This window comes from Oryctolagus cuniculus, chromosome 10 (genome assembly GCF_051225735.1).
Source record: "Oryctolagus cuniculus isolate XC-2025 breed Fujian yellow rabbit chromosome 10, ASM5122573v1, whole genome shotgun sequence".
Taxonomy (NCBI): Eukaryota; Metazoa; Chordata; class Mammalia; order Lagomorpha; family Leporidae; genus Oryctolagus; species Oryctolagus cuniculus.
The window spans coordinates 23433837-23450518 of NC_142876.1; the positions used below are offsets into that span (position 1 = coordinate 23433837).

A 16682-nucleotide genomic window follows, 5' to 3' on the forward strand; every position below is an offset into this window, starting at 1 on the left:
ATATAAATCTTAAGAACAAAACCACAGTTCATCTCCTTGGTTATTATGTAAAATGATTATTGTAACATGGAGTATCAAAATTGTTCTTCACTCTGTGATTTTATAGCCAAGTCATTTGCCATGTATTAAAACTTAAGGAGAATTACTACCAGGACAATTACAACTAGGTATCAGATTTGCAATGTAAAGCTTTGAACACTCATAAAAGCCATTTTTTTCCTCCTCTCTATTTTTTTTTTCAAAATCAAAAATGGAAAGCACAGGGTGGCTGCTTACTGATAAAATGTACAAACACTACCTAAAAAGACAATGATTTTTGCAGCTGAGAAATCTAGATGGGAATGGGCAGCGGTTAGTTTCAGTGGTTGCAATTTTATAACCGAAAGCTGTGTTTTCTGGCAGAAAAATTCAGTGCCTGGATCCGAAGTGCGAAAACATGAGGTCCACCGCAGGATGCGGGAAATGGAACTGGCGATTGCCACCACCTTTGGGGCCAGGCACTAAAACAGTGGTTAGTTGAAAAACAAACAAGCAAACAAACCCACCCATAAGAACCAGCAGTCTATAAACCACATGTGATTTGTTGCCTCACCCTGTCTGGACAGTTTATCTCCAAGGGGCTGACTCCTCCCTCAGTGCCTGTGCTGGCAGGGGCTGACCAGGGAGCATCTGGGATCCCGCAGGACTGATCTTTTCAATGCAGTGCAATTCAATGAGCTGCCTGGGACACTGACCACTCATGCTCCCAGGGCTTTACTAGCCAGCAAGGGAGATGATCAGGAAACAAACCAATTTTGTTCTAGGTAGGAACAGCCACAGTGTCACAAAAGCACAAAGCAGGGAGGCCAAACTCTCTCTGGAGGGCTTAGGGATTTCTGGGAGATGATTTTTAATTTCCTCCTAGAGGTAGATCTTGAAATATTTGCAAATGAAATGATATGGTGTCTGGGCTTTGCTTCATAATGATATCATCAGTGTAAGAGGTGCAAGTGGGTGAAATAAGTTAGTCATGGGCTGATATTAGTTGATGCTGGCTTTGAGTACATGGCTGTTAGTTAGACATTGTGTCTCCCTAGTATGTTTGGAATTGCCTATAAGAGGTAGTGTGTGTGTGTGTGTGTGTGTGTGTGTGTGTATTCATAAAGATTGAGATGGAAGGAAAAAGAGAGGGATTGAGGTTGTGAGGCAAATGGGTCTGGGAAAAGTGGAGGAGTCCTGAGAGTGCAGGGGCTTCAAGGCACCAATTCGCCAAACAACAACAAGTTACCTGCTCTGTGACCTCAGGAATGTGAAGGGAGCACATACATGAGCAGGGAAATTTCCAGCAGCACTCCTGGAAGTTAGGAGAAGACCCTTGGCAAGTGAAGTGGTGGAGTGCAAACACAACTAACGGAGGATGCCAGACTGCCTACTTCTAGTTCACCTATCAAGCTTGTTTTATCTGGATTCTTTGTCAAGTTCTTACAGATGTACCTCTTAGGACCTTGCAAAGACAGTTTGGATAAGCACTGCCAAACACATTTACACAGTGCCAGGATACTCTCCAGGGTGTTAAAGAGAGCGGGAGCCAGTGCTCTCACCCTTCTCCTAGAAAACTGCAGGTCCATGCGCTCCTGGGCCAATCTTCTTTTGTTTTCTGTAGTTCTAACACCTCTTGGTCAGGACAGCCACTATTTGTCAAACCTCAGCTGTTTGCTGAGCACAGTGCTCAGGTACACCGAAGAGGATGGGCTCACTGTGATCGTCTTTGGGGGGCTTAAAATCTGATGATGTCTTTAGGACCTTGCAAAGGGTGAACAAGGGAGTCAGTGGTGCATGACCTCTTAGGGAGCGAATCCAGGTACTCTTTTAAACATAGCCATTTAGCCACAAAAGAAAGCTTAGTTTGAAACCAGTCCCTCTCTGTCCTTTCTCTGCTGGGTAATCTAATTTGCATGCAAGGAAGTCTGGCAGTTGCAAATGCGAGCTGGCAATAGAAGCGCATTTTCATTGACTTCCTGAGATTCTTTGCCTCCCTCAAATATTTTGGATACAGAGAACATGGCACAGATTCTTCAGTCGGTGCTAATGATGAGAAGAACTGCATAATGGAGAGTGTGCCTCATCCAGACAGAGAGAAGTCGTGCAGATGAACGCAGCCCGCCCAAAATGGAGGCCGCTTCCAAGGCTGCCAGGCTGGCGACCATGAGCGGCAAAGACTGTGACATCCAAGTGTCGCAGCTCCAGTCAAAGTCTCAGAGTCTGCCAATTGAAGACAATTAGCAAGCGCGACTTCTCAATTGTGTTGACAGATGAGGGAGAAAAATCAAATAGATGTGAGAGCTGTGTTTATCCTGCTGCAGTGTTTTGCAATATTATGTCTATTGATTTGCTTTTTGTTCCTGAGTTATTGGGTGGATGGGGCGCTGCTCTGCCTGTCAACCCGGCAAGCTTGCTTTCACAGCTGCTTGTCAAGTGAGAATTTCTACACAAATCACCCCAACTCGTCTCACAGGGGACATTAGGCCAAAGATACTCTGCTATGATTTAATGGAAAGAAAAAAAAAACTGTGGCATGTGGCTCAATTTTCTTTTTATAACAATTGGTTATAGCTTTTGAATTCTGTATTGCAGCACAGCCTACAGTAATTGGTTTTGCAAGTACTCCACCATCCAGGAAGGTAGACTGGGTTGTGTGTGGCTGTTATTTGCTGTCAGGGTTGACCCTACTACTGAAATGGGCTATGAATTCCCATTATCTTAATATTGCATTGCAACACTTGCAAACCAAGACACCACAGTCACCCACTGGAATTATATATTGTTATTTCAAAAGAATGTGTAATCTGTGAGCCAGCCTTGCTTGTTAAAGAAATCGAGTTGTTTTTTGCTGCTCAACTTTCTCCTTATTGTAGTACTCTCTGCCATCCAGAAGTCTCTCACGGATCCCAGGGTGAGCTGCTCCCCTAACTGAGTCAGTCTTCCTTAATGGGGTCCCTTATCCCACTCCAGTTTTTGAGCTTTAATCTAAACATGTATCTAATTTCTGGACCAGTCTCAAAGGGTCCTAGGTCTGATGCAAGGGAAACATTTTCATGATCATTCACGACTACGTGATAAAAACTACACGGGTAGGCATTGTGGCATAGCAGGTTAAGCCTGGGATACTTGCCTCCCATATTGGAGGGTCCACTCAAGTCCTTGCTGTTCCACTTGCCATCCAACTTTCTGCTAATGTGCATCTTGGGAGGCAACAGACGATGGCCCACGTGTTTGGGCACCCAGGTGGGAGATCCAAATGGAGTTCTAGGTTCCTGGTTTGGTCTGACTGTTGCGGACATTTGCAAAATGAAGTAGTAGATGGAATGGAAAATCAATCGTTCTCTCTCTCTCACTTTGCCTTTTAGATAGAAGTAAAAATAATAAATAAACATGAAATTACTCATTTAAAGCTTTATACTTAGCTTTTTGTGTCATTTTTACATGAGAAAGAGGACCTTATCCAAAGGAATGATATTCATGGTGGGGAATTTGAAAGTAAAAGCAAGCAAATAGTGAAAGCATTTGGGACCCCAGGACTTGGGACCATTCCTCAAATCATATTTCATACTCAATTCCCTTCTATTTCCATATAGAGCCCCAATCCTGTAATACATCAGAATTATGAAACAAATCCCGACTCGCCATTGCTGTACTTACTAACACCTTTCTAAGTACTCCACAAATGGGAACAATTGCGGAGACTCTTGATTCAGCAACCAAGAATGTGAGCTTCAAGGCACCCTCTCTGTGGAATGGGTCTTAAGTTGGGCTGAGGAGCTCCAGAAGGCAAAATCACATATATTTTGGCTATAAAAAAATTCTGCACTGTCAGCATGTGTCCGTAGACACAAATTTCTTCTTGGTATTTCATATGGAGGCCCCTGTGTCCTACTCATCCACTGGTAGTGAGTTAGGTGCATTTGGGGAGACGCATTACTTCCCCACACAGAACACAGGGACTGTTAAACAAACAGCAGGAAGACGGCTCAATTTTAAATAAAATTTACAGGCCCATAATGAATGCCCTTCCCTAAATAACTAACTTAGTACCAGGGAATTTCTGAGGCACTGGGGATTAGAAACACTGATTCTAGAGTTAATTACAATACATAAACATGTATTTAAAAAGATAATTATTTGACATGATTTTGGAACTTGACTGAAAATTGCTTCCTAAGGACAAAAGCTCCTTCTCTATAGTCTCAGATGACTCAATACACGACAGAAAGTCATGAATCACAGAGCAAGTGGCACTCTCCCCTAGTCACACAGTCTTAAAAAAAAAATCAGTGTTTCCAACTCTTTGTTCTATCTCCTATTCCATTATTTCCTCTCACAAGAGTCTTCATCTCCTGCTACCTAAAATGTCATAAATATCATCTTGGGAGAAAATGTGGTCTAGTGCAGTTTTATTAAAAAGTCTCACTCTTTTTGCAGCCAAATCATCACCAACATATGCTGTTCCCAGCCTGTCCTCTGTTCCAACAGGTTCACAGGCAATAACATCAGTAGCATTGAACGCTTCACAACTTCTCAAATGCTTCTTGTTCATTTAGACAAACATTCATGCAATGCCAGTCGGGTGCATAGTATGCTGTAAGCAATTCAGATTTATTTCAAAAGCAAATTCCTGTCCTCAAAGTGCTGACCATCTAGCTGAGATTGAACATTCACATGAGAAAATGTCTAATGAGGATCTAACAAAAGGCAGGCATTTCAAGAGTTCCCATGTGGCATGATAAGGCTGGTGTCTCCCAAAGCTACAGGTTTGAAAGGATGTGAAATCTGATCCCATTTAATCTTCCCAGCAACTCTGTACTGTAGGTTTTTTCATCTCCATTTTATAGAACTGGAAACTGAAACCCAGGCCAGTGAAATGCACAAAACTGATAACTGGCTGATCTCCAGGCATTGTAAGGGCCACATGGAGTGATGAAAAAGCAGGACTACAAGGTCTGACACAGCATAGGCTCAGACTGGACTCACTAGGCAGTCTCTATTGCTTCTCTAAACTGAAAACAATGATACCTACCTGCCTGTTAGTGTCATCATGAAGATTAAAATATGTATAGCATATTTTTCTCCTGTGGGCTGAATCTATCCTTCCCAATTTGTTTTTTTCTTTTTAAAGATTTATTTATTTATTTGAAAGTCAGAGTTGCGCAGAGAGAAGGAGAGGTAGAGAGAGAGAAAGAGAGAGGGTTCACTCCCCAATTGGCCGTAACAGCTGCATTGATCTGAAGCCAGGAGCCAAGAGCTTCTTCCAGGTCTCCCGCGTGGGTGTGGAGTCCAAGGGTTGGGCCATCTTTTACTGCTTTCCCAGGCCATACCAGAGAGCTGGATCAGAAGTGGAGCAGCCGGGTCTCAAACTGGTGCCCACATGGGATTCCGGCACTTCAGGCCAGGGCGTTAACCCACAGTGCCACAGTGCCGGCTCCTATCCTTCCCAATTTGTATGTTGAAATTTCAATTCCCAAGGTGATGGGATCTGGAGGTGGGGCTTTTGGTTCAGGAAGGTGGGGGGGAGCCCTCATGATGAAATTAACCGCCCTATCAGAAGAGGCACTGAGCTTGTTCTCACTCTACTCTTTACCATATCAGGACACAGCAAGAGGACAGCCATTTACTTTTTCCCTCCCAAATACTTTTTATTTAAGGAATACAAACTTCATACATTTCATAACCACAACTTTAGGAACATGGTGATTGCATACCTGCCCTCCTACCCACTTTCCCACCTCTCCTCCTCCTCACTCTCCTATTCCTATTCTTTTTTTTTTTTTTTTTTACTAAGATCTACTTTCAATTAACTTTATACACATATGATTAACTCTGTGTTAAGTAAAGAGTACAACAAATAGTATGGGGAAAAAAAGCTGTTCCTCAACAATCAAGACAAGGATTGTTCACAGTTGTTGCTTCTCAAAGTGTCAATTTCACTTCTATTGATTACCTTCTAGGAATCCTATTAGTTATCACAAGTCAGAGAGTACATATGGTATTTGTTTTTTTGGGAATGGCTTATTTCACTAAGTATGATGTTTTCCAGTTTCATCCATTTTGTTGCAAATAATAGGAATTCATTTCTTTTTACTGCTGTATAGTATCCTGCAGAGTGCATATCCCATAATTTCTTTATCCAATCTCCAGTTGATGGGCATTTGGGTTGGTTCCATGTCTTAACTGTTGTGAATTGAGCTGCAATAAATATGGGGGTGCAGATAACTCTTTCATATGCTGCTTTCATTTCCCTTGGGTAAATTACCAGGAGTGGGATGGCTGGGTCATATGGTAGGTCTATATTAAGATTTATGAGATATTTCCAAACTGTCTTCCAAGGTGGCTTTACCAGTTTACATTTCCACCAACAGTGTATTAGGGTACCTTTCCCCCCACATCCTTGCCAACATTGGATGTTTATTGATTTCTGTATGAAAGCCATTCTAACTGGGGTGAGGTGACACCTCATTGTGGTTTTGATTTTCATTTTCTTGACTGCTAGTGATCCTGAGCATTTTTCACGTGTCTTTTGGCCATTTGGGTTTCCTGTTTTGAAAGATGCTTAAGTCTTAGGCCGGCGCCGCGGCTCACTGGGCTAATCCTCCGCCTAGCGGCGCCGGCACACCGGGTTCTAGTCCCGGTTGGGGCACCGGATTCTGTCCCGGTTGCCCCTCTTCCAGGCCAGCTCTCTGCTGTGGCCAGGGAGTGCAGTGGAGGATGGCCCAGGTGCTTGGGCCCTGCACCCCATGGGAGACCAGGAAAAGCACCTGGCTCCTGGCTCCTGCCATCGGATCAGCGCGGTGCGCCGGCCGCAGCGTGCCGGCCGCGGCGGCCATTGGAGGGTGAACCAACGGCAAAGGAAGACCTTTCTCTCTGTCTCTCTCTCTCACTGTCCACTCTGCCTGTCAAAAAAAAAAAAAAAAGATGCTTAAGTCCTTTGCCCATTTCTTAACTGGATTGTTTGTTTTGTTGTGGAGTTTCTTGATCTCGTTATATATTCTGGTTATTAAACCTTTATCAGTTGCATAGTTTGCAGATAGTTCCTCCCATTCTGTCGGTTGCCTCTTCATTTTCCTGAGTGTTTCTTGTGCAGTACAGAAGCTTCTCATTTTGATGTAATTCTACTTGTCAATTTTGGCTTTGATTGCCTGAAATAGCCATATACAAACCTGGAAACAGGGCTTCACAAGACACCGGACCTGCTGGCACCTTGATCTTGGTCTTCTCATCATCTAGAAGTATGAGAAATAAATCCTTGTTCTTTAAGGCATCCACACTGTGGCAATTTAGCAGCCTCCACTAAGACAGTTGCAAAATCTAACATATCACTGATTGAAAGTAGTGTTGTTGTTGTTTTTGCTCACTTAGGAAGAAGTATGATTCTTGGCCTACATAAAAGGAAAATATAGAAGAGAAGAGTAAGTATGTTACACATTCCTGGACTCCTGCATATCTGACCTTTCACTGCTACTTTTTGTCTCATAGGTGTTGACCTCTGTGCTTCTCCTACAGCATCATCCCCTAGGCCTGAGGTGGCAATGATGATATAGCAGTTCCTCAAAGAATGTTCTATTCATGTGTGAGATTTCTCCCATGATGCTCCTACTCATGGTTCAAGTTGTGATACTGAGGTGTCAAAAAACCTTTCCAAAAACCAATCAGAATTTCCTTCCATGCTTCACTTGGCCCTTAAGTGTAAATTGTGTTGTGTGTCCAGGGGTTGGAATTGTCCTGCCCTTCTACCACAGAGGATAACAACTGAACAATGATTATTGTGTCATGACTACTGCTTGAATGACAGAAAGTGTCAGACAATGAATTGTGAGGAGCATCAGATATGAGAGATGTTAATGTGGTAGAATCCATGAGATTCAGATCCGTATAACACAGCATTTCACCCAATAGTTAGTAGATACTTTAGAAGTTATTCGATGGGTGCTGCTGCTCTGGTGTAGCAGGTTAAACCACTATATGCAGTGCCGGCTCCCATATGGGTGCTGGTTCGAGTCCCTACTGCTTCACTTCCAATCCAGCTCCCTGATAATGTGCCTGGGAAAGCAATGGAAGATGGCCTAAGTCCTTGGGTCCTCCCCGCACCTGCATGGGAGAAGCAGAAGAAGATCCTGGCTCCTGGTTTCAGCCTGGCCCAGCCCTGGCCATTCTAGTCATAAGGGGAATGGACAAGCAGATGGAAGCTCTCTTTTTCTCTCTCTTTCTCTGTCTCTCTCCTTTCTGTAATTCTGACTCAAATAAAAACAAATAAATCTTAAAGAAAAGCTATTCTCTTCTCTTTTTCTACATGCAGAATAGTGTTCAAATTGATGGGTTTATCAATAAAATCTATGCATTCATAAGAGGAGTAGGTATCTTGAAGTAAAGAGGTCAAAATTGCTTGATGGGAGATGGAAAATTGCCCTCAACTAGAAAGAAAGGGGATACAGGGAGGAGCATTCTAAAAATATGGAGCTACTAAGAGATTGCTTCAGTGGTATTTTAACCTCCCTCCCAGAATTGAGATCAGTCCCACCAAACACAATGGGCTTGTTATGCAAATATACCTTTAAGAAAAGTCTTTTGCTCCCCATTTCCAACTTCATTGCTACTCTACATCTGAAAATTTCATGGGGCTTACATTATGGCATAGCTGGTAAAGCCACAGCCTGTGACCATACAGGTGCCAGTCTGAGTCCCTGTTGCTTCATATCCAGCTCCCTGCTAAAGCACCTGGAAAAGTAGCAGAAGATGGCCCAAGTGCTTGGAGCCCTGCACCCATATGGGAGACCCAGAAGAAGCTCCTGGCTTCTGGCTTTAGTCTGGCCCAGCCCTGGATGTTGCAGCATTTGTGGAGTGAACCAGAGGATGGATGGAAGATCTCTCTCTCTTTCTCTTTCTCTGTATTTCTGACTTTCAAATAAATAAAAAAAAATCTTTAAGAACATTAAAAAAATAAAATTCCATAAAATGGTCAGCATAAGAATACATATGGCGAAAATGTGTATGATACCTAGCGGTGAGTGGTCAGTGGTTGGAAGAATTGAGAAAGCTGCTCTAGTTGTGGGATTGAGAACTGGACAGAACTAGATGCCAAGTGGGCTGTGGCCCTTAATAACAGAGTTCCTTGGAACATTTCTTCACTTTTCTGCACCTCAGCTTTACCTCTCATAAAATACATCTGATTTTTTTTCTATCTTAGAAGATGTTAGACTTGAAGAAGACATGAAATAATGTGTATCAAATGCTTAGAGCAGTGCTTACCTCATGGTCTTGTTTACAACACAACTCTAATGAAGTTCCTAGTGGCAAGTGAACAGTCAGTAGAAGACCTTGGGACAGCAAAGCCAGGCTGCCTGCAAGTATCACGTTCAACAGGAAAATTAACCTCTCTGTGCATTCGTTCTTTCATTGGGCAAACGGATTATTTAAAATAATTTAAATTAATAACTAAATGAGCATTTTTTTATTTTTTATTTTTTTATTTTTTGACAGGCAGAGTGGATAGTGAGAGAGAGACAGAGAGAAAGGTCTTCCTTTGCCGCTGGTTCACCCTCCAATGGCCGCTGTGGCCAGCGCGCTGCGGCTGGTGCACCACGCTGATCCGATGGCAGGAGCCAGGTGCTTCTCCTGGTCTCCCATGGGGTGCAGGGCCCAAGCACCTGGGCCATCCTCCACTGCACTCCCTGATCACAGCAGAGAGCTGGTCTGGAAGAGGGGCAACCGGGACAGAATCTGGCGCCCCGACCGGGACTAGAACCCGATGTGCCGGTGCCACAAGGTGGAGGATTAGCCTAGTGAGCCGCGGCACCGGCTAAATGAGCATTTTAAAAAGCAATTTAGACAAAGTGTGAATTAGTACATGCCCAGTAAGCCATTGCTAGCTCTTTTAGAGATATGTGGATTTTTTTTTTTTTTTTTTGTATTTTGGAGTAGGGGATCTCTTTAGAGGGCAGTAGTTTAACCCAATCACACAATCTATTTTTATAGCATACATAAAGAAATGTGTGATATGGTGAAATGCCAGGAAGTGGGATAGCATATTTATTCTAGTGAGTGGTTTGTGAGAAAAGGGTTGTTTTTCAAACTATACCATATAAGTGATTGCCTGCTCTAGCTATAGCTCAAAATCAGCCTTGAACCCTGCCTGCCTTTATGGCTGGTTAGATGGGCCTTCCCAGAAACCATGCAGAAGTACTGGAGACAATACCCGCCTATGTCAGATAAAGATTTGTTGCAGGACCTGACTTCTAGGTCTGATAAGAGTTTCAGGTCTAAGAGCTTCCTCCCTAGCCACTAAGTTCTCAGGATGTAGATTCTCCCTAAAGCCAAGAAAAGAAGGGAACAGAACCTTCTCTGACAATCAAAATCCATCTTTCAGGGTTTCTTTCCTCTTCAACCTTTGCTAGCTCTCCAGCTCTCCTGAAATTCTGAGCTGTAATACCAGGGAATTGTATTGGCTTCCACTGTGGTTCAAAATTGAATTATAGCTCAGTACAGTGGCCATGCCACATTTACCCAAATGTTACATGCTCAGTCATTTTCCATGAGTCACTCATTTAACTCACCAGTAATTTTTCCCTTTGCTTTGGATGAAAAGCAAGCTCATCAGTGATGTGGCTCAGATGTTCTAATCCTCCAATATATTATGTTGGTTGCACTCCAGAGTCACATTTGAATTAAAAAGAGAAAAGAAGAGAGGAAGAGAAAGAGAGAGAGAGGAGTGATGAGGGGAGGGGGGAGAGAGAACATGAGGCTAACGAGTCACTTCTTTTTAAATACTGTTTATTCTCTTTTGCACTCTGATTTCTTCTAAAAAGTAAAGATCCAAGTATTTCATCTTATTGTCTTCAAGTCCTCAGGATGACAAATAAAAGTAGCATATTTCTCTAAAAATGTTCCAGAAAACAGAGAAAGGATAATATTTAAAGTCAAGACTTAGTTTTTCTGTCCAAACAAGGACTTTCCAATCTGGCTGCTGGCAGTCTCAGGAAATCTCAAGCTCTTCAGCCAAAAACTCCTTATCTTCCTGACCTTGAGCATTTGCATGGACAGCTCCCTCAGAGTGGGGGCTGTTTCACTCTTGCCTTCCTGGAAAACCCCCAGTCATCTTCCAAGATACAAAGGAGTTGCCAGCTTCTCCTCTGGTTCACAAGGCCCAGGGTACACACCTCTGATGGACCGTCCAGCCCGTTGTTTCCCTAACTTACGCACTTACCTTCTAACTCATTGGGTTGATCTTTGATGACCTTGATTACAAATTTTTATCTTTTACTCTTGACTTCTGAGGACACTACTGGTTCACAAAAGGCACTTGATTGATGCTTGCTGAGTGAATGACTACCAAGAGTCCTACAGGCATATTTGGAGTGTTACATAGAGAAACGGGGGTTGGCCGGCGCCGCGGCTCACTAGGCTAATCCTCCACCTTGTGGCACCGGCACACCAGGTTCTAGTCATGGTTGGGGTGCCGGATTCTGTTCCGGTTGCCCCTCTTCCAGGCCAGCTCTCTGCTGTGGCCAGGGAGTGCAGTGGAGGATGGCTCAAGTGTTTGGGCACTGCACCCCATGGAGACCAGGATAAGTACCTGGCTCCTGCCATCGGATCAGCGCGGTGCACCGGCCACAGCACGCTGGCCACAGCGGCCATTGGAGGGTGAACCAACGGCAAAGGAAGACCTTTCTCTCTGTCTCTCTCTCTCACTATCCACTCTGCCTGTCAAAAAACAAACAAACAAAAAACACAGAGAAACGGGTGATTATGAAATTCTCATTTCAGCTGTGATGAAAATCCATGGTACATTGAAGGCTCACTTATGAAGGTCAAGTGTGCCAGTTCTTGATGGATTGTTACCTCTTTCTCCAGTGCCCCTACTTTCATGCTGTTCTCTACTAATAGAAATGGACTTTGCGGGGCCAGTGCCGTGGCTCACTTGGTTAATCCTCCGCCTGCAGTGCCAGCATCCCATATGGGCGCTGGGTTCTAGTCCTGGTTGCTCCTCTTCTAGTCCAGCTCTCCGCTGTGGCCTGGGAAGGCAGTAGAGGATGGCCCAAGTGCTTGGGCCCCTGCACCCGCATGGGAGACCAGGAAGAAGCTCCTGGCTCCTGGCTTCAGATCGGCGCAGTGCCTGCTGTAGTGGCCATTTAGGGAGTGAACCAACATAAGCAAGACCTTTCTCTCTGTCTCTCTCTCTCACAGTCTGTAACTCTACCTGTCAAATAAATTTAAAAAATTAAAAAAAAGTGAACTTTGCAAGTATTTTTTTTGTCATCTGGCACAGTGGTACCTGTTGTCCTATTGGTTTGTCCTCACACTGGATGAAAAGGAGTTTCTTTTTCTGAGTTTTACTGTGCACTGCTTGTCAAATTCCTGTGCAGTGTACAGATTCTCCAGCACTTTCTCTTGTAGAGGAAGTAGGTCACAGAGCCCCATATCTGCAGCTGAACTTGACCCAGAGCAGCCAGAAGTTTCTCTGGAACCTCCTCTGTTGACTTCAGACTCTGATGCTGCCAGCAAGGCACCAGGCTAAGAACAATATCTCCCAACACTCTTCTGGTGAGTTCCAAAGCCAGACACTTACCCATGATGGCTTCCCCAGCATTTCAGAGGACAGACTTCCAGAAAATTCTGCTTGCAGAGTGCCTCAGCTCCTTCTTGCTAATCAGTGAGCCACAGCCATGCCCTCTTCAGTGAGATCTGTTTCTCAGGCCTGTTTAGTGAGTTCTTCCGTGGACACACTCTCTCAGTCCTAGGTTATAGTAGCTTCTCCAGAAACCAACCTGGGGCCAGGCGCCCCAGGCAGGCAAACTTCCGCGTGGGCTTCAGCCGCACGACGTTGAGCCTCCCGGGGACCACCATCCGCTTTTTCTTGTCGTAGGGCAGCGGGATTCCGTCCAACACCTTGAGGCGGTCCAGGGCAGCCTGGCCCCACTTGGTCTTATGGGGCAGCATGCCTCGCACGGTTTGCCAGAAGATGTGGCTGTGGGCCTGGAAGTGGTAGGGGCCCCGGGATGGGTTGGTGTTCATCCGCTTGCGGAGGAAGGCCAGGTACTTCAGCTTATTCCTGTAGAAATTGCCGGAAATGTTGATGCCCTCGTAGTGCATGACCGCCACCTTGCGGCCCAGCAGCGCCTGCTTGACCACGATGGACGCCAGGCGGCCCAAGAGGTGGCCTGGGCCGTCCAGCACCAGGACCTGCCCCTCTGCCATCTTCAGCAGCTGCCTGGGAAAAACTTTAAAGATATAATTTTTTTTTTTGACAGGCAGAGCGGACAGTGAGAGAGAGAGACGGAGAGAAAGGTCTTCCTTTTGCCGTTGGTTCACCCTCCAATGGCTGCCACGGCTGGCGCACCGCGCTGATCCGAAGGCAGGAGCCAGGTGCTTCTCCTGGTCTCCCATGGGGTGCAGGGCCCAAGCACTTGGGCCATCCTCCACTGCACTCCCAGGCCACAGCGGAGAGCTGGCCTGGAAGAGGGGCAACCGGGACAGAATCCGGCGCCCCGACCGGGACTAGAGCCTGGTGTGCTGGCGCCGCAAGGTGGAGGATTAGCCTATTGAGCCGCGGCGCCAGCTGAAAAGATATAATTTCAAAAGCATCATTCTATACTCAGATCAAAAGCATCATTCTATACTCAGATAAACTCAATATTATATATGTAGGAGGTCTTTAATAAATGTTAATAATGCTATAAGTGATGGAGTAAATCCAACTATAACATTAAAGGAGATTTTCTAAGACCATCTGCTAAGATATAGTAGGTCTAGCTCTATTTACTGCCTGAACATGAAAGTCATATTTAATGTTTCTAAAAATTATCTCAACACTGGTTAATTAGCTCAAATAAATGGAGTACTAGTGGTTTTTGCTTTTGGTGTTGCTGATGTTGTTAGGGGGTTCAGTGGCAATCGAAAGAAAGCATTGAAAGGGTGACTATAAATTCTGATAAAAAATGAAGAAAAAAATTGATGGAGGTCACCTCCATACTCTAGTGTCTTCTAAGAAATCAGAGCCACATCAGAAAACTAAATACCACTTAGATTGCATTACTGAGCTTGCATTTCATATCTGAATCAATTAGTTGCATTAGTGAAGACATCCACCATTATTAAAACCTGCTTAAGGCGCTCATTCACTGCCAACTGCTACTTTCAGACTTTCAGAGGAAATGCCATGTGATTGGGAAATTTACCCATTTATTGGTTTGGATGACAGCATGTGTTTCTAACAGCTCATTCTGCTTGACTAAAACATAACGTATAGGCCTAATTCCTTCAAATGTAATTAATGTGGCTGTAAAATGTAACATGAGCTAAACTGTTTATCATATGGACCCCTCATTTTTATGTTAGATATAGTGATAGAAAGATTTTTGCCAATTTCCATTTTCTTTACCGTCCCCATTTTTTTTTCTTTTTTATTTGACAGATAGAGTTAGTGAGAGAGAGAGACAGAGAGAAAGGTCTTCTTTCCATTGGTTCACCCCACAAATGGCCGCCACGGCCAGAGCTATGCTGATCCGAAGCCAGGAGCCAGGTCCTTCTGGTCTCCTACATGGGTACAGGGGCCCAAGCACTTGGGCCATCCTCCACTGCCTTCCTGGGCCACAGCAGAGTGCTGGACTGGAAGAGGAGCAACAGGGACTAGAACCGGCACCCATATGGGATGCTGGTGCTGCAAGCGGAGGATTAACCAAGTGAGCCACAGCACCAGCCCAACCTTCCCAAATTTTTTTCTGCCAACTAGCACATTTTAGTGTCACCATCCCAATCTGAATTTCTCTCTCTCTCTTGCTCTCTATATCTAATCTGAACATTTACTGCAATTTTATAATATCTAGAATAAGAGTCAGCAATCTTTTCTGTAAAGGCCCAGAGAGCAAGCATTTTAGGCTTTGAACACCATGTAGATTTTGCTGTTACAACAGCCTTGCTAGTGAGAGTGCAAATACAGCTGTATGTAAATGAATGAACATAGCTGTATTCCAATAAAACTTTATTTACAAAGACAAGACACGAATCAGATTTGGCCCAGAAGCTATAGTTTGCCAGTGCCTTATCTAAACAAGAAACTTCCATGTGGGGAATACACAAGGGTTTTCCACGGGGCACGGAGGTGTGAGCAGCCTTGAAGGACTCTCTCTTCCGATGGCAAACTACAACCACAGTTTCTGCAGTTTCCCTGCCTGAAGTGTGTGGTGAGCTAGCTTGCCTTTCCTGACTCCTCTTTGGAAATTGATGCACTTTACCAGAGAAATGTATGCTTTTCACCCAGCCTTCATCTTCTTGCCCCTTTGTGTAAAAGCCTCTGGCACACAAATAGGCCAAATGATATGAAACCCAAGGTCTCCCGAGGGCCAGTCCTTTCCAAGCCCAGCAGAAAAAGCAGTTTTAAGAAATCCTGAAGTGTGCTGTACTGGATTTCATCAAGGGGAAAAGCTCACGGCAATGCATTGTGCCTACTTCATCCTTCCACGTGTCTGGTTTCCCAAGTTAGCCGGAACTCAACTTGCTGTCTTCTGCCTGACGCAGGCTCCTTTCTCTGAGTCACCTGGATTTGTTAGGATTGTCTCTTTCTCCTGGACTCGGACTCACAGTGTCAATGACACCATTCCCTGCTTTCTGTCCTTACTGTTTGCATCAGTGTACTACTTAGCACTTCACCTCTGTCACAACTGAAATGTTTCAATCACCTTCTAGAGGGGTCAACAGCTGGCCCTGGATGCGTGCACAGATCACCTGGGGAGATTTAAAACAATCCCAATGCCCCAGGGCCACGCCCAAGATGATTATGTCAGGATCTGGGGTGGGAGGCTCATGGCATCAGGATTTTTAAATGCTCCCTAGGAGACTCCATTGTTCCACCAGGTTGAGAACACTTGTTAATATAAGTACTCAAATATTCTGCAAGTTCAGGTACTCATTCTCTGACCAGAACTCTTGATTACTTCATCTGTTAAAATCCTATATATCATTTGAGAAACACCTACCCCATGAGGCCATGTAAGATGCCACCAGTGTGTGTGCAGTTAGTGTGCAGTCCTTTTGAGATGCAGTACATTCTCTTTACCTTTGTGGCCATTTGTGTAAGTGAATATTTTATTGAGCTGGGAAATACTTTAGGATTTGAGTGTTTTCAAAAATTTTAAGCTACATGACATACAACTTAGTGCTTTGCCCTTAATTGCTAAATAATTTCTTGAAAGGAAAAATGAATTTCTTCTTGATACGATTGTCACATACTGTGCTTACAAAATGTCTACCACATAGTATGTGGTCAGTGAAAGCTGTTACAATGTGGACTTTAAGGATAATAGCAAGTTTCAGGGAAAATTAAAATCCTACAGCTCATATGATTGTTGTCAAACATCAAAAGGAAACCCAGTCTCAAAGTGGTATGTGATTTATATTAATAATTAAAATATCAATGCACATATTATGCTAAGTGATGTTGCAGAAAAAACAACCCTAACTCCTCAGTGATTTGACATAACAAGAGTTTGTCTCAGAGCTGGAGTTGTGGCATAGCAGGTAAAGCTGCCACCTGCAATGCTGGCATCCCCTATGGGTCCCAGTTCATGTCCCAGCTGCTCCACTTACAATCCAGCTCTCTGCTAATGCACCTAGGAAAGCAGCAGAAGATGGTCCAAGTGCTTAGGCCCCTACACCGTGTG

The 16682-nt window shown here is 44.3% G+C and overlaps 1 protein-coding gene across 1 annotated transcript; it reads right to left on the reverse strand.

Moving 5' to 3' along the window:
* Positions 1 to 2954: 2954 nt before the first annotated feature.
* Positions 2955 to 13221, reverse strand: LOC100347058 (large ribosomal subunit protein uL13-like). The gene is made up of 5 exons (XM_089304904.1): positions 12792 to 13221; positions 12361 to 12518; positions 11231 to 11261; positions 7191 to 7253; positions 2955 to 3088 (listed from the first exon to the last, which is right to left on the reverse strand). Exons 1-5 carry the CDS (start codon positions 13219 to 13221, stop codon positions 2955 to 2957), a joined length of 816 nt encoding a protein of 271 aa, XP_089161030.1.
* Positions 13222 to 16682: the final 3461 nt, after the last annotated feature.